Source organism: Neofelis nebulosa, chromosome 11, assembly GCF_028018385.1.
Source record: "Neofelis nebulosa isolate mNeoNeb1 chromosome 11, mNeoNeb1.pri, whole genome shotgun sequence".
Taxonomy (NCBI): Eukaryota; Metazoa; Chordata; class Mammalia; order Carnivora; family Felidae; genus Neofelis; species Neofelis nebulosa.
The window spans coordinates 95362847-95384304 of record NC_080792.1 but is presented as its reverse complement, the minus strand read 5'-3'; the positions used below and the strand labels follow the sequence as shown (position 1 = coordinate 95384304).

General features: G+C 47.7%; 1 protein-coding gene across 1 annotated transcript; it reads left to right on the top strand.

Moving 5' to 3' along the window:
• Positions 1-1976: 1976 nt before the first annotated feature.
• On the top strand, positions 1977-21454 carry ZNF605 (zinc finger protein 605). Its single transcript, XM_058691573.1, has 6 exons — positions 1977-4440; positions 4655-5043; positions 7340-7501; positions 15142-15262; positions 15490-15579; positions 19315-21454. The coding sequence occupies exons 3-6, from the start codon at positions 7487-7489 to the stop codon at positions 21108-21110; spliced, it is 2022 nt and encodes a 673-aa protein (XP_058547556.1). The 5' UTR covers positions 1977-4440; positions 4655-5043; positions 7340-7486; the 3' UTR covers positions 21111-21454.
• The last annotated feature ends 4 nt before the right edge of the window (positions 21455-21458 follow it).

The following is a 21458-nucleotide window of genomic DNA, read 5'->3' as shown; positions in this document are numbered from 1 at the left end:
AGCCCTCATTTCATTTATTTTCATTACTTTGGTCAGTGCTGAGTTGGATGCACTAGAATTTACCTGCTTCACTGACTTTGACTTTGTAAATGACTTCGCTTTAGCATCAGAAATGTAAAGGATACAGAAGTTTCCTCCTGGTGACACATTTATGTTCACCCACAGACATATTTTGAGGAGAGCGGCTCCGCCTGACATTTCTGACCCGGAGACCCTCAGGCAGCGCGGGAGAGGAGGTCCATCGGAAACCTCCGACCTGCCAATCCGGGGAGGTGCGCCGCAGAGCCGTCTGGGAGATGTAGTTCTAGGGAGGGCGGGACTCTGGGAAATGTAGTTCTGCGCGCACACTTCCGAGGTGGGCCGCGTGAGTCCAGGCGCAGCGGCCCGAAGCCTGAGGTGGGGGGTAGGGGCGACGCGGCGAGGCTGCGGGGGCCGGGGCGGCCTTGATGTCCGCGGGGGCCCCGCGGTGAACCCTGACGCGCGCACGAACTGGCTCCGGAGCCGGGTGCGACGAGGATCCGGGGCGGGGGGGGGGGGGGGAGGTTGTGGGGGCCGGCCACGCAGCGCAGGCGCCGGTTCCGGTCCGGGTGGGGCGTGGCGTGGGGGCGGTGCGGTGCGGTGCGGTTCTGGGGCAGCTTTAGGGGCTTGGGGGCAAGTAGGGATGGGACGGGTGTGGCGGGCGGCGACTGTGGGTGTCAGGAGGGAGATTTGGGGGTCTGGCGGAGCCGCCTGTGGTGGTGGGTGACGAGGCTGTGAGGGAGATGGTGGAACCGGCCAATTCGTGGGGCGCTCGCGGGCCAAGGGATTGGAGTGTCTGTGATAAATCAGTGAGCCGGGGTTCGCGGTGGACGAGTGGTTGTGGAGCCGGCGGAGGGAATTAAGTGGGTGATGGGGCCCTCTGGCGTGAGTCATAGTGGGAGCGGCTTTGGGCGGAGGCCGAGACTCGTGGGCTTGGCGGTTCTGGGCATGAGGGGCAGGGATCGGGTGAGAGGAAGTCCCTGAAGCTGCCCCAGTGTGGAGACGCTGGACGGCGAGTGTGTGCCGTCGGGGATGCAGCCGAAGGGTGGTTTTCCGGAGTAATTAGGACTCTGCTCGTCAGTGATTTAGATGCCTCCGGGTCGGCAAGTGGGCCCGGTGTGGATGAACCATAAGATCTTTGTGGAGGTCTGTTTGGGGGAGCTCAGAATTGGCGGCCCGAGGATTTCTTCGACTGCGAGGACTGTTGGTTTGTGACAGTGCTGGATTGTACTGAGCCCTGGGCTCCCGGGAAGCAGGAAGGTTAAGACGTCTCCCGCCGTCTCCTGTTCCAGGAAGCATGTGTTCTGCGTAACACATGCCCCCTTGTTGGCCGATGACGCGGCCGGATAGCAATCCTCCAAACTCCCATCCTTTGCCCCATCAGCGATTAGCTGGACTGTCGTCCCCACTGAGCAGTCAGGAGAAGATGATTGTTACTGAGACGTGGGACTTAAGCCTTCTTCTCCCCCACCTCCCCACCCCTGCCCCAGGCCCTGAACTTTGATTCACTGCCTACTTGAGCTGCTTTGCGCCCCCTCCTTCCCGAGAACTGTCCTCCTCTGATCTACTATCTGATCATCCTGCCCTTTCCTTCCACGCTCCTGGTTCTTCTGACCTCGGATCTCCCTTTCCGTGGAAGGAACCACGTAGGTCTTTGCCCTGCGTAGATGCTGGCAACTCTTCCGGCCACAGTGTTCTCCCTATTGTAGTATGCCTCCACCTCCTGCAGTAATTGTGGAATAAGATATTTCTTTACATTCTATTTGGCAGTTCAGCGGTAGCTGTTTCGATGGAGGGGGAGGACCGGGGTGGCCTGTGCTGCTGAGTGGTCTGTGCCTGTGTTTGGGAGATTTTGTGGTTGAGGCATCAGGGACTGGGGCACTGCGTGTCAGTGACAAGGTCTGGATGCGAGTTGGTGGGTGGCCTGTGGGGGTTGTGAGTGAGCAGACAGTGTGGAGGTAGCGTGTTAGGGCAGGGCGGAGCTGGCGGCCCGTTCAGGTGAGGGTTGTGAGGATCTGTAGGGGTGCTAGTGAATGGTGGGTGAGCGTGGGGTAGATTAGAAAGTGGGGTGTCATGGAAGTGAGTGGTTGGGGTCCCCGTATGATTACGGATTGGGCATCCCCTGGGTTCAGTTCTGTGAGAACCGGTGATCGGGGCACTGTTAAGGTGAGTGGATGGGCAACTGAAGGAGGGAGGGCTTGGAATTCTGTAGGGGTCCTTTGGGACTCAGTGTTTAGGATTTCACTGACTCCATTCCTAGTCAATGAACAGACTCTGCTGAGATTACTGGCTGGGAGTGTAGGGGAGCCAGTGACGGGTTTCTCGGCGTTAGTGTTTAGAAGCCTGTGGGAATCAGTGATGAGGGGCGGTGCCGTCATAATCAGTCAAGGGACCTATAGGAATGACCATGCGGGGTGCTTGGGGCTGAGCGAGGGGGAGCCTGGAATGATCAGGAATAAAGGGTCCTAAGGGTATCTGATTGGGGGCAGGGCTGTGGAGAGACTTTGGATTTCATTGATTGATGCACTTCTGTGCGTTGGTTTTGTCACTTGGGGGTTGGTGATTGGGGGCTTTGTAGAGCAGTCACTGGAGACGTACCATATGTGTAATTGAAGGTCCTGGAGGGGCAGCCTGTGGAATCAATAATGAGGGTCCTAGTGGGATGATGGGCTAGTGGGATAAGTGGGAGTGGGGCTTATGGGGCTCAGTGGTTGTGCGGTCTGAAATTTGTGAGGTCCCTGTTGTGTTCAGTGAAATGGGGGCTGGAGAACTCTCAGGTGGGTGGGTGGGGAACTGGGAGCCTTGTGAATGCTAAAGGTTGGTCCGTGGGGTGGGGTGGCTGGGGGTTCAGTCATTCAAGGTCTGTTGGACCTCGTGTGTGATTGAGGCCATCTTTGGTGATTATTGGCCTGTGTGGTTGTGTTTGTGGGTGTGGGTAGTCTCAATGAGTGCTGACCATGCATTGGCTCAGGCAAGACTCTCACAGAGTAACTTCTGTTAAATGACCATATTCTCTGTTGTTCTTTGGTCTTTCTCACCCAACACATCACTTTGTTGGTCAGTGACGGCTCCTTTTACTGAAATATTTCCTCACTTAAACGTTCTCAGCTGGTTCAGCCTCATTGCCCTCCTCTATCCCCGAACCGCCTTCAGCTCTCTCTAGCTCCAGCCGTTTGAGTGTGGTGCTCCCTGATGGGCATGCTCTTCCCACAGGCGTCCACAGTGGGTTCCATCCTCTGTTCAGGACTCAGCTAAAAGTCATTTCCAGGATGCCTTTTCTGGCCGTGGGAAGGAGCACCCTCCACCCACCGCTTCCTCTGTCACATTTAAAATTTCCTGTGAGCACTCTTTTAGTCTGACGTTACTTTATTTACTTGTTTTCCATCTTAGAATGCATTTCTTAGAGGACAGGGACCCTGTCTGTCTTGGGACCTTAAGTCGTCTCTCCCATGTGTTCAGAACAGGGCCTGGTTGTGAGAGGCATTCAGCAAACTGCTGCTCTCCCCGCCCGTAAACAAGACTGTGCATGTGTGTGTGTACATGAGAGTGCTGAATGTACATGTGCGTGTGAGGGCGGGGTGCAGGAGTATGTCAGGATCCTGAAGGAGGAAACGAGAGTGGCAGTTTGGGAGGTTAGTATAGTCGGCACATTCCCTTTTCCAGAGGTGAGAGAAGATCCGTGCATCAACCCCAAAGGGGTCCAAGCTAAACAGAAGCTCCTGGGGCAGGTGGGCCTTTGATCTCAGGGACCCCAGGTTCGGATGGCAACAACTCTCTTTTTTCACTCAGGGCTTCCCAGACTGTTGAGACCCCTAACTGTGTCCAGGAGAACTCCCTGGGCATCTTGGAAAGGGGCATTTCACCTTTGAATGTTGCTCTCTGCTCTCCTAGAACCTTTTCTCAGAGATTTGCCCTCCAGCCCTACACTCTTCACACTGGACTAAACAGAGTCCAGTTTCCCTGGGGGGATCTGACTTTTATGTGTATATACGCCACAAGTGGGCAAAACCCCTGTCATTCTTCTCCCTTCCCACTTTTCGGAATTTTTCCTGCTCTGGATGCCCTTGCTCTGCCCTCTACCACTGTTTTGGGTCAATATTCAAAATCCAGCCTGTCTTTCGATTCTTTCTTGACTGCCCCACAAGATCCTCCTTACATTGTTGTTGTGGGAACCTGTCTCCACTTACTGGCCCAAGTCGTCCCTCCGTTCTCTTCATCATAAAGTGGGAGACTTTCAAGGCCCTCAGGAGATGATGGCAGAAGCTGATGTACAGGGTCAGGTCAAGGCTAAGATGTGTTCAGATGTTTCTTTTCTCCTGCCTGCTCACTGTCTGCACAGGGCACGGGCTTTGCTGACCAAGCAGCATGTGGTGATGAGAGCAGCTTTGTCTCGTCTGTTTCCAGCCCTTGGCCCAACTTGGGGTGGGTAGTAACTGCCTTCGGGGGGGCTGGTCTGGCCCCACTCTTGTTAGTTGCCCTGGGGCAAAACCTGGCAGTTCGCTAACATCCAAGCATAACTTCCTATCTTCATTTGCAGCAGATTTGTCTCTATGTCCATTGGGACATTGAAGACACCCTCACCTATTCTTTAATAGAACAGTGTCTTTAAAGAGCTCTTGCCCTAAACCTTCCACAGGTACTATATTATCTCTTTGTTCCGTTTATTTGCTGGAAAAGTGCCCACTGACCAGTCCACCGTGTCCAGTCTTCTTAAGTAGCCTGTCAGCCTGTGGAGACCAAGCTGGGAGCACCGGGAGCTTAGGTGCTCAGCAAATACCCTAGACCACAGGTAGAGACCACAGTTGCCAGACAGACCTCTCTTGGCAGGGCTGCTGCGAAAGGTGGGATTTGTCCCTCTTGTCCCCAAGTTTACTGGGTACTGTGATTTTTGAACATTTCCTTTTAGGTGTATTAGGAAGGAAATTACATCTCTTTGTGATCTCATGCTGTGGAGTCCCCGGCGCTGATCTTGTATCTGGTTGAATGTAAGTGACCTGGTCCATGAGCAGTGAAGGAATTCAAAGTGTAAGTATGTGTACACATCAAGATGTAGTATTTTTTTTTTTTATTATACTTAGCTGAAATCTTGGTTCATTTGTTCCAATAATTCTGCCTGAGATATCTGTTAGGTGGTTTGTGATCTCTTTTTTTTTTTTAATTTTTTTTTCAATGTTTTTTATTTATTTTTGGGACAGAGAGACACAGAGCATGAACGGGGGAGGGGCAGAGAGAGAGGGAGACACAGAATTGGAAACAGGCTCCAGGCTCCGAGCTGTCAGCACAGAGCCCGACGCGGGGCTCGAACTCACAGACGCGAGATCGTGACCTGGCTGAAGTCGGCCGCTTAACCGACTGCGCCACCCAGGCGCCCCTGTGATCTCTTAAAAAGCTTTTAAAATAGTGGTTGTACTCAGTTATCTGGTTATTTGGTCTGTTGGGGAAATAATTAAAACCCAAATCTGTCAACCCCTAAATCTCACAAAAGCAGAAGAAAAAGAAAAGCAGTTAAACTGGAATGCAGTGAGCTTCACAGACAACCTGCTAAAGAGATTGCAAAGGCAGAAAGAAATCTCCCTCTTTTCTCCAGCCAGGCCGGAAGAACCCATGTCCACGTGGTCTCAAGATAAATGATAATGTGTCGCACATGGTTCATGCTACTTACCTGGCACTTGGGGTGGCTGTTTGTGTTAGCCAATCACCTTTATCCAAAGGGAAAATAGACCTCTGTGTTGGTGACAGGACTGCAGCGGGACATCAGCTGCCAAAGTCAGGCACTTGGCCAGGCCCCTGCCCTTCCTGAGATTGGGAAATAGGAGTGTATCTTCCCGATGATTTCAAAGAGATAGCTCCTAGGTCCTTAAGAAAGATGTTTTGGTGGGGCGCCTGGGTGGCGCAGTCGGTTAAGCGTCCGACTTCAGCCAGGTCACGATCTCGCGGTCCGTGAGTTCGAGCCCCGCGTCCGGCTCTGGACTGATGGCTCGGAGCCTGGAGCCTGTTTCCGGTTCTGTGTCTCCCTCTCTCTCTGCCCCTCCCCCGTTCATGCTATGTCTCTCTCTGTCCCAAAAATAAATAAAAAACGTTGAAAAAAAAAATTTAAAAAAAAAAAAAAAAAAAAAGAAAGATGTTTTGGGGTGGGAAGCTGGACGAAGCTTGTTTAGCTTTAGAAGAGATTTATACGTGTGTCAAAGGAACAGAGAATGTACGGTTGTGGGTTTTCGAAAGTAAATACTTTGCGAAGAGGAGTCAGGGGAGTCTTTTTCCCTTTTTTTGCATGAGGGAGAATTAATTTTTTTTCTTAGTTTTAGTTTGTATTTGCCTTTACTGGCCTCTGAGCTCATGCATATTCCTCTAGAATGTTAGCTGCTCTCCTGCACTCTGGGTAATTTGCACTAGGGGAGGGCTGAGGCTGCACCTTTGAAGGGGAGGAGAGGGGAGGGGCGCCAGGGCCGACAGCGTGGACCCTGCAGAACACACAGTGCTGTCCCACCACCCCCTCAAGCATCTCCTGCCGTCAAGGGTCGGAGACCCTGAGCAGCAGGTGTGGACAGCGTCCTTGTACGGAGGGCTGTGGGAGGTGACGAAGGGCAGCCCTTGTCATCTCTGCGGCCCCTTCACTCTGCAGGGATTTTGATCTTGGAAGTGTGGCCCGGGCTGTCCCTGCTGGCTTCTGAGGGAAAGGGCAGGCGGTTTTGTCCCGGCGCGCACCGAGAGGCACCACAGGGAAGGTTCCTCACGCCTCTCCTCGCTGTCGTGGATGTGGCTCCCCCCAGCTCCGCCTCAGACCCACACGGGAGCCTTAGTCTTCCCCCAGAGCCTCTCTTCTTACTGTTTCTGTTAGTTTCTCTGATCTAGGCTTTCTTTTCACTGCAGGGCTGGTTTTGGAGTAGAAAGCCAGCACCCCAGGCTGCTTCGCCGTCTTGGTCTAACAGCCATTTTCCCTTTACCATCCTGCCTAGAGATAAGTTGCATTTTACTCTGTAGCACCTGTGTCCCCAGGAAATACTGCTGCAGAGTGAGCGAGCCAAGGTTATGTTCCTGAACTTTGTTGACCTCTGCAGAGCATTTGGTGGGGTGACGCTCCTCTGGGGATGTTTGGCCGAACCAGTGAGACATGTGGCTTTCACGTGGCGTTCTCGGGTGCGGGCCAGGGCTGCAAGTGTGCTGTGTGGCGCAGACCCAGCCCAGATGCAGTCTGGCCCAGCCGAGACTTCCTCCCTGTTTCTTACCCACTAAACCCGATGGGTGTTGTCAGGAAGAGAGATCCGAGATAGGGTCCCGAATTAATGACATCATCTAAAATGAAATTCCACTGCATCTCCAGGGCATGGCTCTGAGGAACAAGATAACTCATGTGAGATAAAAAAAGAAGAGGCCTCAGGACTAGGGGTGCATTCTCAGTGTACAGACATTTGACCAGAGGCCTCTCTCCAGAGCATCAGAACAGAGCAGATTTTCCAAGCAGCTGAAAATGATCAAGTCACAGGTGAGTTACTTGTTTATTATTTGGCAGTTTTTATATGTAGATATGAGAGGTTTGCAGGAAAGCTCTAAATACATTTGAGTCATAATCAGAAAATACAAACTTGGGAAAGAAGATGTCAGAGAAGAACGAAGTGGATTGTGGAATCATACCAAAGTCTTAAAGTTGAAGCATGGATGTACAAGAAGGTGAGCTGCCCGCTGTCCTCAGATGTTCCCAGAAGTGGAGACAGGAAGGGAAGCGGGAATAGTTACGTGGTCTCCTCTGATGAAAAGCAGACTAGTTACTCAGTAGAAGCAAACCTTGCTGATGATGCAGAGCCCAAAATATTTGGACAGCTATTGATGTGGATGAGAGAGTGGACACAGTCCTAAATAGCCCTATAATAAACATATTTCGCAGTGCTAAGAAATTACAGAGTTCCTCAGTGTGAGCTAAGGGCACAAATTTGAAGGAAAGCTCAGAACAGAGTTTGTTTCAGGACTGAAACAGTGGGCCCCGATACCCATCTTACCTGTGTTCCAGTTTTAGGAAAGAAACCTAAATCATCCGGCAGAATTGACCACTACAAAACTTTCAGATGGTCCCCATATTCTCTCAGTTGGAGTTTTGGTACATTTTGTTTTTTAATTTTTTTTTTTTTCAACGTTTTTTATTTATTTTTTTTTTGGGACAGAGAGAGACAGAGCATGAACGGGGGAGGGTCAGAGAGAGGGAGACACAGAATCGGAAACAGGCTCCAGGCTCCGAGCCATCAGCCCAGAGCCTGACGCGGGGCTCGAACTCACGGACCGTAAGATCGTGACCTGGCTGAAGTCGGACGCTTAACCGACTGCGCCACCCAGGCGCCCCGGAGTTTTGGTACATTTTGGATAGAAATATCTTTGCTTCTGTTGGCAAAAGCTGGGCGTGGGTGTATCTGCCTTTAGCTCTTTTTACTTTCTTGACTCAAGAAATGGAGAGTGTCACGAAGGTTGGGGTACACAGGTCAGAAGTGCAACCCTAGAGGACACGTGTGGTTTTTCTGGAAACAAAGGATTTACGGAGGGTACCTCAAGCAGGGCCAGCCCCCAGTGTGGCTTTCCACTGTGGGCCCTTCTGCCCTGGGTTTCTAGTCAAGTCTGAATAATGTAGTTTAGTCCTTGGCTTTAGAGGAAGTGCTTGGGGCATTTACTTCCAAATTGCTGTGTCCACGACCCCAGTTTATTAGTCCACTCTTTGTTAGATGTGGGCAACTTCTGGGGATGCTCTTCCTGGAAAGTACAGGAACTGAGGCTGCCGTCTGCTATCTCCAGTCAGCCCTGTCGGGAAGGCATCTGTGTTGGCTCAGCAGTCAGTCTAAATCCAGAGATTTGCACGAGCTTGGAGAGGCAGCACTGGGAGGTGTGTCTTTTGCTTTTTGTTTTTTCCAGGAGGAGGGGGAAGCTTTTAGGAGCAAGTCCAGAGAACAAACATCATTCGTGTACTTCTCTCCCCCCATGCTTCCCCAGGTGCTAGGTTGATTTTGTTTTTGTTTTTCTGTTGTATCAGTGTACCCCATTTAGTAATCAAAACTTTATTTATTTTAAATTATTTTTAATTTTTTTTTTTTTTTTTTTTTTTGGGACAGAGAGAGACAGAGCATGAACGGGGGAGGGGCAGAGAGAGAGGGAGACACAGAATCGGAAACAGGCTCCAGGCTCTGAGCCATCAGCCCAGAGCCTGACGCGGGGCTCGAACTCACGGACCGTGAGATCGTGACCTGGCTGAAGTCGGACGCTTAACCGACTGCGCCACCCAGGCGCCCCTAAATTATTTTTAATTTTTATTCTAGAGAGAGAGCGTGCACAAGCAGGGGAGAGTGGCAGAGAGAGAGAGAGAGAAAGAGCGAATCCCAAGCAGGCTCCAACTCATTGCAGAGCCCAATGCTGGGGCTTGATCCCATGATCATGAGATCCTGACCTAAGCTGAAGTCTGAGCCACCCAGGCACTCCCACAACTTTTTAAAAGCTCATCTGTTTTCATCCAGACGCTTTGTCTGGAAAGGGTGTATGTAAGAGGTACAGATATTTTTATCTAACTTAACCGGAAACATGCATCATGTTTAAGAATCGGCTAGCAAAACCTCCAGAATTTTCAAAAGATTTTAAAACAGTTTTATATAATCTCACATTCGTCAAATCTTCAGGAAGAGGTCATAGGGGATGGAAGCCTTTTGCTGTGTCCCCCATGGAGCCTGAGGTCTCAGTAACTGTGGAAGATGGGTGTGTCTGTGAAGACAGCCTGGTCTTCACATGGCAGCAAAGAGAAGTGTCCTTTGGGGACTTACTGCACTGAGGCCCCAGGATGCCCGTCTGAGCTGTGTAATCTGGGCTGGGGCTATCTTGACCCCTCCCATCAGTCACATAAGTCTGTCCTTAAGTGTCCACTGAGACAACTGCATGGCTCATCTGGGGCCATTCTCAGATGTGGTGAATCCAGGGAACCGCAGAAAGGAACAAATGTGGTCTTGTAGTGCCTGGATAGTGTGGCCCAAGTCAGTGGAACCCATGGGGACGCTAAACCAAACTTGAAGAGGGTGTCAGCTGCAGTCAGAGTCCAGTGAAACCCTCTGGCCGGGGCAGAGGGCCCGATGAGAGCTACCTGTCAATGTCGTGGTTCTCGGCACAGGAACTTGTGTCTGGGCAGTTTCTAGCCACGGCCAGCGTGTGGAAGGCCAGACGTGACGTCCAGGCCGTTTCAGCCTCTTCTGATGGCACGGGCGGCACGTGCACAGGCCCCACTGAGGACGGAATCTGAGTCTCCACAGGCCAGCGTCTTCTGGGTCCTGGTGGCAATCAGTCACATACTCGAGGGCTTTGTGGTGGAGGCAGGTTTGGTCTCCACGTCGGGTTGACGGGGCACGTCTGTTGGTGAGTGTGGGGGCCTTGCTCCTGAGCATCCACACGGGTAACGACAAGCTCACCGGGAGCGTATCCAGATGTCTCGGCCCATGGGAGGGCTCCTCGTGATCAGGACGTGTATAAATTAACATGACCAGCATCCTAGTCGGGATTTAGAACAGCTCCAGCCTCCACAGAAATTCCCCGTCTCACCTCTGTGCGTCCCTAACCCCAGCAGCAACTCATCTGTTCTCTGTCACTGCAGTTTTGCCTTTTCCAGAATGTCATAGAATGGACTCATTAGTGTATAACCTTTTGATACTGCCTTGTTTCACTTGTGTCTTCGAGATTCATCGCCCTTGTTTGAATCAGTAGTTGGCTCCTTTTCCTGCTGAGTGCGGTCACTGGGTCGCACCCCCTCGTACGAACCTGCCAGTTTGCTTACCCTCTCACTTCTGAAGGGCTGCTTGGTTCCTTCCAGATTTTAGCAATTGTGTTCATGTGCATACAGATTTGAACGTAAATCTTGAGGTGAGCAGAAGTTTTGAGTGTCCTTGGGCACGTACCTGGGAGTAGTAAGTCTCTGTTCAACCCCAAAACATCTTCCAGAGTCACTGCCCTTTTGGCATTCCCAACTTCACGGCAGGAGAGCTGTTGCCCTGCATCCTCACTGGCATTTGTCACTTTTTGTGTGCGGTGTTTTGTTTTTGTTTTTAGCAATTCTAATAGGTATGTAGTGTCCCATTATAGTTTTAATTTGTATTTCCCTATTGACAAATGATGTTGAACGTGTTTTCATGTTTATTTTTTATCTGTACATCTTCTTTAGTTAAGTGCTTGTTAAGATCTTTTGTCTATTTTTTGGTTAGCTGACTTCTTTTTAAATTTTTTTTTTTCAACGTTTTTTATTTATTTTTGGGACAGAGAGAGACAGAGCATGAACGGGGGAGGGGCAGAGAGAGAGGGAGACACAGAATCGGAAACAGGCTCCAGGCTCCGAGCCATTAGCCCAGAGCCTGACGCGGGGCTCGAACTCACGGACCGCGAGATCGTGACCTGGCTGAAGTCGGACGCTTAACCGACTGCGCCACACAGGCGCCCCAGCTGACTTCTTTTTAAATAAGAGGGTTTTTTTTTAAGTTTCTTATTTTAATTTCAGTATAGTTAACAGAGTGTTAGTTTCAGGTGTACGATACAGCGATTCAGCTGTCCCATATGTCACCTGGCGCTCATCATGGGGGGGGGTGGGGGGGGGTGTGCTCTTAATCCCCATCACCTGTTTCCCCCATGCCCCCTCCCGCCTCCCCTCTGGTGACCATCAGTGTGTTCTCTACAGTTAACAGTGTTTCTTGGTTTGCCTTTCTCTCTATCTCTCTCTCTCTTTCTCTTTCCTTTGCTCGTTTGTTTTGTTTCTTAAGATCCACATATGAGTGAAATCAGAGGGTATTTATCTTTCTCTGACTTAACTTACTTAGCTTTATCCACATTGTTGTAAATGGAAAGATTTCATTCTTTTGCATGGCTGAATAATATTCCATTGTATGTATACCACGTCTTCTGTATCTTTTCATCTGCTGATGGACACTTGGGCTGCTTCCACATCTTGGCTAGTGTAGATAATGCTGCTATAAACGGGGTGCATGTATCCCTTTGAATTCGTGTTTTTGTATTTTTGGGGGTAGATACCCAGTAGTGCAATTACTGGATTGTAGGGTAGCTCTATTTTTAACTTCTTGAGGAACCTCCATACTATTTTCCACAGGGTCTGTACCAGTTGGCATTCCCACCAGCAGTATAAGAGGGTTCCCTTTTCTCTGCACCCTCGCCAACACCTGTTGTTTCTTGTGTTGTTAATTTTAGCCATTCCCTGATTGCATTTCCCTGGTGATGAGTATGTTGAGCATCTTTTCCTGTGTTGGCCATCCACGTGTCTTTGGGAAAATGTCTGTTTATATCTATTGCCCATTTTTTTTTTTTTTTTCAATGTTTTTTATTTATTTTTGGGACAGAGAGAGACAGAGCATGAACGGGAGAGGGGCAGAGAGAGAGTGAGACACAGAATCGGAAACAGGCTCCAGGCTCCGAGCCATCAGCCCAGAGCCTGACGCGGGGCTCGAACTCACGGACCGCGAGATCGTGACCTGGCTGAAGTCGGCCGCTTAACCGACTGCGCCACCCAGGCGCCCAATCTATTGCCCATTTTTAATTGGATTACATTTTGGGGAGTGTTGCGTTGTATCGGTTCTTTATATATTTTGGATACTAACCATTTATTAGATATGTCATTTGCAAATATCTTCTCCTATTCTGCTGGTTGCCTTTTACCTTTGTTGATGGTTTCCTTTGCTGTGCAGAAGGTTTTTTATCTTGATGAGGTCCCAGTAGTTCGTTTTTGCTTTTATTTCCCTTGTTTCAAGAGACACCCATTTTTTAATTGTATTTTCTTATTGTTGAGTTTCACGAATTATTTATTCTGAATACACGCGCTCTGTCAGATAAGTGGTTTTCGAATATTTTGTCATAGTCTATGCCTTGTCTTAACAGCGTCTTTCATATAGGAAAAAATTTCAATTTTGAAAAAGTCCATTTTGTTGATTTTTTTCTTAAGTTGATCATGCATTCAGTGTTGTACCTAAAATCTCATTGCCAAGGAGTGCCTGGGTGGTTCAGTAGGTTAAGTGTCCAGCTCTTGGTTTTGGCTCAGGTCATGATCTCGTGCTTCGTGAGATTGAGCTCCACATTGGGCTCTGCTCTGACAGTGCAGAGTCTGCTTGGGATTCTCTCTCTGTCCCTACCCGGCTCACATGCTCTTTCTCTCTCAAAATAAACTGAAAAAAAATTTTTTTTTAATGTTTATTTATTTTTGAGTGACAGAGAGAAAGAGCACGAGCAAGGGAAGGGCAGAGAGAGAGGGAGACACAGAATCTGAAGCAGGCTCCAGGCTCTGAACTGTCAGCACAGAGCCTTACGTAGGACTCAAACGCATGGACTGTGAGATCATGATATGAGCCAAATTTGGACAGTTAACCGACTGAGCCACCCAGGTGTCCCTCCCCACCCCTCCCCCCAATTCTTATTAATCTCATTGCCAAACCCAAGATCACATGGGTTTTTTCCTAGAGCTTTATGATTTTTCCCCCCATTTAGGCCTGTGATCCATTTTGAATTCATTTTTATATGGTATGAGGTATGTGTTGAGGTTTATTCTTTTGCTTATGGGTTCTAGCATCATTTGTTGAAAAAACTCCTTTCTTCATGGCATTCATTTTGTAAAAAATGAACCGAGCATGTTTAGGGGGGTCTGTTTTTAGGCTGTCCGTTCTGGTTCATTCAACTTTTGTCTAATACTACCATTGTCTTCATCACTGGGGCATTGTGGGAAGTCTTAAACTCAGATAACGTGAATCCTGCAACGTGGTTGTTCTTCCACATCGTTTCGTTTTTGTTATTGTAGTTCCTTTGCCTTTTGTCCCAAAACCCTGTATCTTGTTTCATGACCTTTGTAACACCTTATTTCCTGGCCTGAAAAGACCAAAAAGTATTTAAGAACATGGTTTTTATTCTACTCATATTTATATTTCTAATACTTTTTCCGGTTTGGGGAGCCTTAATGCTCAAAACCTGTGTTCAAGAAGATATGTGAAGGAGCCAGTTAATTGTTACTACTTGGGTGCAAAACCACCTGGAGGGAGAAGCGTGTTTTAAATATGTAGATAATGCCGGGGGGGCGGGGGGGACACCTAGCTGGCTCCGTGGATTAAACGTCTGACTTCAGCTCAGGTCACGATCTCACGGTTGGTGGGTTCAAGACCCACATCAGGCTCTGTGCTGACAGCTCGGAGCCTGGAGCCTGCTTTGGATTCTGAGTCTCTCTCTCTCTCTGCCCCTGCCCTGCTCATGCTCTGTCTCTCTCTCTCAAAATAAATAAATATTAAAATAATGATAATGATAAATGTGTAGGTTTGGTTTGGGTTTTGACAGTAACCAAAAAACATTACTGTCATTTTGCACGTAGAGGCCAGGCATGCTGAGGATCTTACACTGCGTGGGCCTGCTAAGAATTGTTCCCAAATACCCAGTGGTACCTTCTTTGAGAAGCACAGTGACTTTAAATACAACCTATTCCAAATTCTTTTGTAATGGATCGATGGATGGATAGACAAGTAAATTCATAATGATAAATATTTTAACATTTTGTCTCTCTCTCAACGTATAGTGCACGGTTATGATATTATGTTAGTTCTCGATTGCCGTGTAACAAGTTACCACAACCTCCGTGGCTAATAACATCAACGTTTATCTCACAGTTTCTCTGGGTTAGAAATTTGCCAGCTGCGCTCACATTTGGTTCCCAGTCGGGGTCTCCTACAAGCCTGTGCTCAAGAGGTTAGGAAGGGCTGAGGTCCTTTCAGGGTGCAACAGGGAGGTACTCCCCTTCCAAGCTCATTCACGTGGGAGTGGGCAGGCCTCAGTGCCTGGCCACATGGGCTTCTCCACAGGCCTGCCTCAAGGCATGGCAGCTGGATTCCCCCTGAGAGCAAGGAGCGTTCCCCAGATGGAAGTGACCTTCTTTTGTGACCTGATCTCAGCAGTGACATCCCATCATTATTGTGTTCAGCGGAGGTGAGCCTGTAAGTGCAGCCCACACTCAGGAGGGAAGTGTGACACACATGCACCAGAACTGGGAGCTAGGGGTCCCTGCGGCTGCCTGGCACCGTGGAGAAGAAAGCATGTATTCTGCATGGAGCCCATTCAGGTTTAACAGCAAATCCGCTTTTCTAGATCTCATTTGATGATGTGGCTGTGGACTTCACGTTGGAGGAGTGGCGGCTACTTAATCCTACGCAGAAGAACTTGTACAGAGACGTGATGCTGGAGAACTATAGCAACCTAGTGTTCTTGGGTAAGAGTGTTCTTGTGGAAACAGCGTGAGTCTAGTAACTGTGGCACCTGGAAGATGTTTACTAATGTTGGATTTGAGTTACAGATTTCAAGGATCACTTGACACGCAATCACAAGATTTTGGTTCACTTGGTTTATTTTCTAGCCTTCGTGGTAAATATTCTTCATGTTTAAGAGTCCGTCAGCCCAAGCAGTTGGGTCCAAGTTGTCTGTTTTTCTAATTAACAGGTTATCAAATTATCAAGCCTCATGGGATTTTCAAGCTGGAGCAGGAAGAGCCATGGATAATAGATGAAGTTCTAAGTCAGAACTTTTCAGGTGAGAGGTAATCAGGTGTGTGACAGACAGTGAAAGTTTAATAAGGTTTTTGATGTCAGGTTATAATGTTTTGAAAAGTTAGTTTGAAATGTTATTTATAAAACTGGTTGAAATTCCTAAATGTTTAGAGTTGGCTCAGGACTGGTGCCCTGAGTTCCTTCTGGGTTTTCATGTGCTCTCTGTCCCGGTCTCCACATCAGGATGTGTCCTTTTTGCACAGAGCTGAAAGCGGCACGTACCCCCTTTCCTATACAGCAGCATAAGTTGGGGGCTAGCACTTAGGGCCTTGCTTTTGGGCTGGGCTCTTCTTCCCAGCTCCTCGGTCTCCTTTCCCTTCTTTCCCGCACTTCTAGCCTGCAGGGCTAGGCTTCTTTACTCATAACTCTTTATGAATTCATAAATTTTTCCTGTTAAAGGAACACTGAGTCAGTCCCTCTGATTTGTCCCTCTAATTGGTCAGATTTCTGTTTTAAACCCAGAGAGAGCAGACAGTGAATCTAAGGATACAGAATGAAAAGCTAACACCGTGAACCTGGTCAGGGGGCTCTGCCTCTTTCCCTGTTCTGTGCAGACTGACCCTGTGCGGTCAGCTCCCGTGGTGCTTTTTGGTGCCTTTGATGTTTGTCTTCTCCAAGCTCCTCGTTCAACCCATCGTCTGCTGGGCTCAGGACCCCCATGTGCCATGTGATCTTTTAACTACATTTATATTGAAGAACTCATGGTATAGCAGCATTTTATTCAGTTTTGGTTTGTATTTTCTTGGCCCAGAAGTCAGGGTCAGCTGCATTAGAACTAGTTTCTTCCTCCACGCATTTCATTCATTTTTCTCTGCACGTGGGCCATTGATTATCATATCTTTTCCTCACGTAGACAGTGTCCCTCTCTTCAGGTGGCCCCTTTTTTTACCTCCAGAGACTGTTGACTCCCAGCCTTTCTGAAGTCTCTGCCCAGTTAGTATTGTATTGTAGGAATCTTGGCCCTGGTCAGACGTTATCTGGAATTTTTATTTTTTCAACGTTTTTTTTTTTTTTTTTTTTTTTTTTATTTTATTTTTGGGACAGAGAGAGACAGAGCATGAACGGGGGAGGGGCAGAGAGAGAGGGAGACACAGACTCAGAAACAGGCTCCAGGCTCCGAGCTGTCAGCACAGAGCCCGACGCGGGGCTCGAACTCACGGACCGCGAGATCGTGACCTGGCTGAAGTCGGCCGCTTAACCGACTGCGCCACCCAGGCGCCCCTGGAATTTTTAAACAATTAGATCTTACAGGTTTTTTTCCCCACGTAGAAAGATGGCAAATAACGTATTCTTCTCTGTTATCTGTAGGATTTATGGTGTGTACTGATTAAATGTTTCATTAATTGACTGTTATGGGGCCAGGTAAGGCAGGACCTTTCTTGTTTATCAAATATTTCTTTAGTGCAAAGGTTTTCATCTAAGCAAGTGTCTCTGCTCACCTTAAGAAATATTTCAAATTATGGATCTCTGGGTACCCTTCACATGGATTATTAGGTCTGGGTATATGTAGCTTAGAAACCACCACCTGTGAAGATAGATTTTATGTTCATCTATTTTAGAACAGCTGCTGTTACGAAGAATGAGAGGAATTGAGAGAAGTAGCCATGAAATAGCCTCACAGGACCAGAGAATTTTAATATAGAAGAAAATGCAAAACTGTATTTATTCAATAGTTAAGTATCAAACACGAAGCATTTGTATTAAAATGCAAAGTTAATGATCAAGATTAATGGCACGGAAGGGCACTGCTTTACAAGTACAGTTATGGGGCGCCTGGGTGGCTCAGTCGGTTAAGCGTCCGACTTCAGCTCAGGTCATGATCTCACGGTCCGTGAGTTCAAGCCCCGCATCGGGCTCTGTGCTGACCGCTCAGAGCCTGGAGCCTGTTTCGGATTCTGTGTCTCCCTCTCTTTCTGACCCTCCCCCGTTCATGCTCTGTCTCTGTCTCAAAAATAAATAAATGTTAAAAAAAAATAAAAATAAATAAAAAAGAAGTCCAGTTAGGAGTGAACAGTACTGATCCTGCGTGCGTTGAGCACTTGCTGTGTGCTGCGTTGTGGGGATACAACAGTGAAAAATACGAGCCTTCTCCCTGCCCCCAGGGTTTACATTCCCGTGGGGGACACAGAAGTAAGGTGATTACTTGTTTGGTGAGAGCCAGAAAGGAAATAAACAGGGTATCGTTAGTATGCTCTTGAAATGATGTTTACGCTTAAATGAGCCAGGCTTGCTGAAAGCTGGGAAAAGCGTGTCAAATAAAACAGCAAATGAAAAGGTCCTAAGGCAGAAAAGGCCTTTGGGATGGAAGGGATGGGAAGGCATTCACTGTGGCTGAGCAGTAGTGAGGAAGAGCCTGTGAGCGGAAGTCAAGAGAGGTTGGAAGAGACCAGGACATGCAAGGGCACGTGAGTCAGGATGAAAGCTTGTATTTACCAAAGGGTTTTTAAGCAAAGGGGTAAAAAGCCTGATCACCTTTTCTTTTTTCCTTTCTTTTTTTAAGTTTATTTATTTTTGAGAGAGAGAGAGAGACAGAGCATGAGTGGGGGAGGGGCAGAGAGAGAGGGAGATACAGAATCCGAAGCAGGCTTCAGGCTCCCAGCTGTCAGCACAGAGCCCGACACAGGGCTCGAACCCACAAACCGCGAGATCATGGCCTGAGCCGAAGTCGGACGCTTAACCGACTGAGCCACCCAGGTGTCCCTACTCTTTCTTTTTTTTAATGTTTATTTATTTTTGAGAGAGAGAAAGAGACAGTGTGAGTGGGGGAGGGGCAGAGAGAGAGGGAGACACAGAATCCCAAGCAGGCGCCAGGCTCTGAGCCATTAGCACAGAGCCCGACACAGGGCTCGAACCCACAGACTGTGAGATCATGACCTGAGCTGAAGTTGGGACGTTTAACCGACTGAGCCCACTCAGCGAATAGTATTAATACGTCCACTCACTCAACCTCAAAACATTGAATCCTTTTATTCTCCATACCAGCAGCTCTAGTTGGTCCTTGTTCGGACATTCTGATATGTCTGAGGATTAGATTAGGCTCTACCTCCCCAACCCCCTTCCCTCCAAAAAATCCTGCAGAAGAGAAGTAGCTGCCTTGTATTTGAAGTCTTGGCAGATCTTTTATCTTTCAGGGTATATTGGGAATATTACCTCACCATTGCTAATAAATGATATCCTAAAGCAAACAAGCATTCATTTAAAAATAATCCAATAAATGGTCGTGTTGTAGAAATCACAAACAATTGTACTTGGTGAAAAAAAGCCTGTCCTAATGTTAAAAGAATTCTTGTGGTTTGGAATAATTTTCATTGATAGGATTACATGTAGATTCATTACATAGATTATATACATTCAGTTAAAATGTCAAAAATCCTAAATAAAAGTGTTGATGCTGAGCTCTGGAGAACTCTTTGATAACCCCAAGAGATAGTTTCAGTGATGATGAAGTTAGTGATGTCAGTGATTCAGGTGATGGTCTTGAATGAGAATGTTCTTTAAATGTAACGCTAGTACAGGAACCTACTGTTTCTCATGTTTAAATTCCAGTTTGTTAACATACAGTGTGTGTGAACATTTTTCTTGTCCCATAAGGAGAGATTGTATTTGGGAGATTTTTTTTTTTTTTAACTGGAATCCTAGGCTCCATTTCAGAAGTTTTGTTCAATAAGCATAATCATTGGGGGATTTACACAGTATGATTCATTTTTTTCCTTTTTAGAAGAAGTCTGGCTAGATAACAATCTCAAAATGTGGCACCAGGATAATCAAGACGAGCTTAGAAGTATGGAGAGAGGCGATGAATGTGATGTTTTTAGGAAAATACTTCATTCAAGCATTAACTTTGTTCATTTAGCAATGAGACCCCATAAATGTGGCACAGGTGAAAAACATTTGAAACATCGTTTTGAGTTTCTTATTTCAAAAAATAACCTTGGAGGAAAGAAGCTTGATGAGCTCAGTAAGAAATTTTTATTCTACATCAAACCTGATAGAACCCATGGTGGAATAAAATACTGTGATTGCAATACATGTAGAAAGGCCAGCAGTAGAGAGTCGTGGCTCATTGCAGACCATATTACACATACTGGAGTCTATTTATGCATGGAGTGTGGCAGAGTTTTTAATAAGAAGTCACAGCTCATAATACATCAGAGGACTCATACAGGAGAGAAGCCCTATGGATGCAGTGAATGTGGAAAAGCCTTCTCACAGAAGTCATTGCTCACTATTCATCAAAGGACTCACTCGGGAGAAAAACCATATGGGTGTGGTGAGTGTCAGAAGGCTTTCAGTAGGAAGTCATTACTCATTTTACATCAGAGAACTCATACGGGAGAGAAGCCCTACGGATGCAGCGAATGTGGAAAAGCTTTCAGCAGGAAGTCACAGCTTAAAAGACATCAGAGGACGCATACTGTCGAGAAACCATATGGCTGCAGTGACTGTGGGAAAGCTTTCTCCCAGAAATTAAAGCTCATTACACATCAGAGAACACATACAGGAGAGAAACCCTATAAATGTGGTGATTGTGGGAAAGCCTTCTTTTGGAAGTCCCAGCTCATCACTCATCAGAGGACTCATACGGGGAAGAAACCGTATGCATGTAATGAGTGTACCAAAGCCTTCAGCAGGAACTCACTCCTCATTAGGCATCAGAGGATCCACACAGGAGAGAAACCCTACGAATGCAAGGAGTGTGGCGAAGCCTTTGTCCGAAAACCACAGCTCATGAAGCATCAAGTAACTCATACAGGAGAGAAGAACTATCAGTGCGGTGACTGTGAAGAAGCATTCTTTAAGAAGTCAGAGCTAATCAGACATCAAAAAACCCATTTAGGGGAGAAACCCTATGGATGTGTTGAATGTGGAAAAACCTTCTTTGGGAAGTCACAGCTCCTGACGCATCAGAGAACTCACACTGGAGAGAAGCCTTATGAGTGCAGTGAGTGTGGGAGAGCCTTCACCCAGAAGTCAAGCCTGATATCACATCAGAGGACGCACACAGGAGAGAAGCCCTATGAGTGCGGGGACTGTGGGAAAACCTTCAGCGAGAAGTCAAGCCTCGTTCATCATCAGAGAACCCATACTGGAGAAAAACCCTTTGAATGTAGCGAGTGCAGGAAGGCTTTTGCCTGGAAGCCACAGCTTCTAAGGCACCAGAGAATTCATACAGGGGAGAAACCTTACGAGTGCAGTGAATGTGGGAAAGCCTTTGTTCAGAAAGTGCAGCTCATTAAGCATCAAAGAAATCACACAGGAGAGAAAACCTATGGGTGCAGTGAGTGTGCGAAAGCTTTCTTTGAGAAGGCACAGCTCATTATACATCAGAGAATTCACACAGGAGAAAGACCCTATAAATGTAGTGAATGTGGGAAGTCTTTCACTAGAAAGTCACACCTTATGAGGCATCAGAGAATTCACACAGGAGATAAATACTATGGATGCAGTGAGTGTGGGACTGCCTTCAGCAGGAAGTCACAGCTCATGGCTCATCAGAGGACTCATGTAATCTAGAAACCGCACGAGTGCTGTGAATATGGGAAATCTGTCAGACTGATGGGGAAATCCTGTCAGTACACTGAGAATGCAGGTCCCACCCAGCAGAGTTCAGAAAGGAGGGAGGTATTTTTACGTAGACGGCGTAAGAGCCTTCTCCTGAAACACACAGCTTGTTACACGTTAATGACTTGTTGGTGTGGAAGTCTTGTCAGTATCCTAGTAGGGCAGAACCTGGTAGCAGGAGTGACAGCTTCTCATCAGAGGACCTAAACACGAGGAGAAACTCAGTCGTTGTAAAAATTGAGCGGGGGGGTTCGTCAAGAAAGGATAGTTCGTGGTACACTAGAGAAGACGTATGCAAAG

What these genes read in the sequence shown, in the direction of transcription:
- ZNF605 (XM_058691573.1), top strand. An exon ending in TAGCAACCTAGTGTTCTTGG is followed by an intron (nt 15,263 to 15,489) that starts GTAAGAGTGTTC and finishes TCTAATTAACAG; the next exon opens with GTTATCAAATTATCAAGCCT. An exon ending in TCTAAGTCAGAACTTTTCAG is followed by an intron (nt 15,580 to 19,314) that starts GTGAGAGGTAAT and finishes TTTCCTTTTTAG; the next exon opens with AAGAAGTCTGGCTAGATAAC.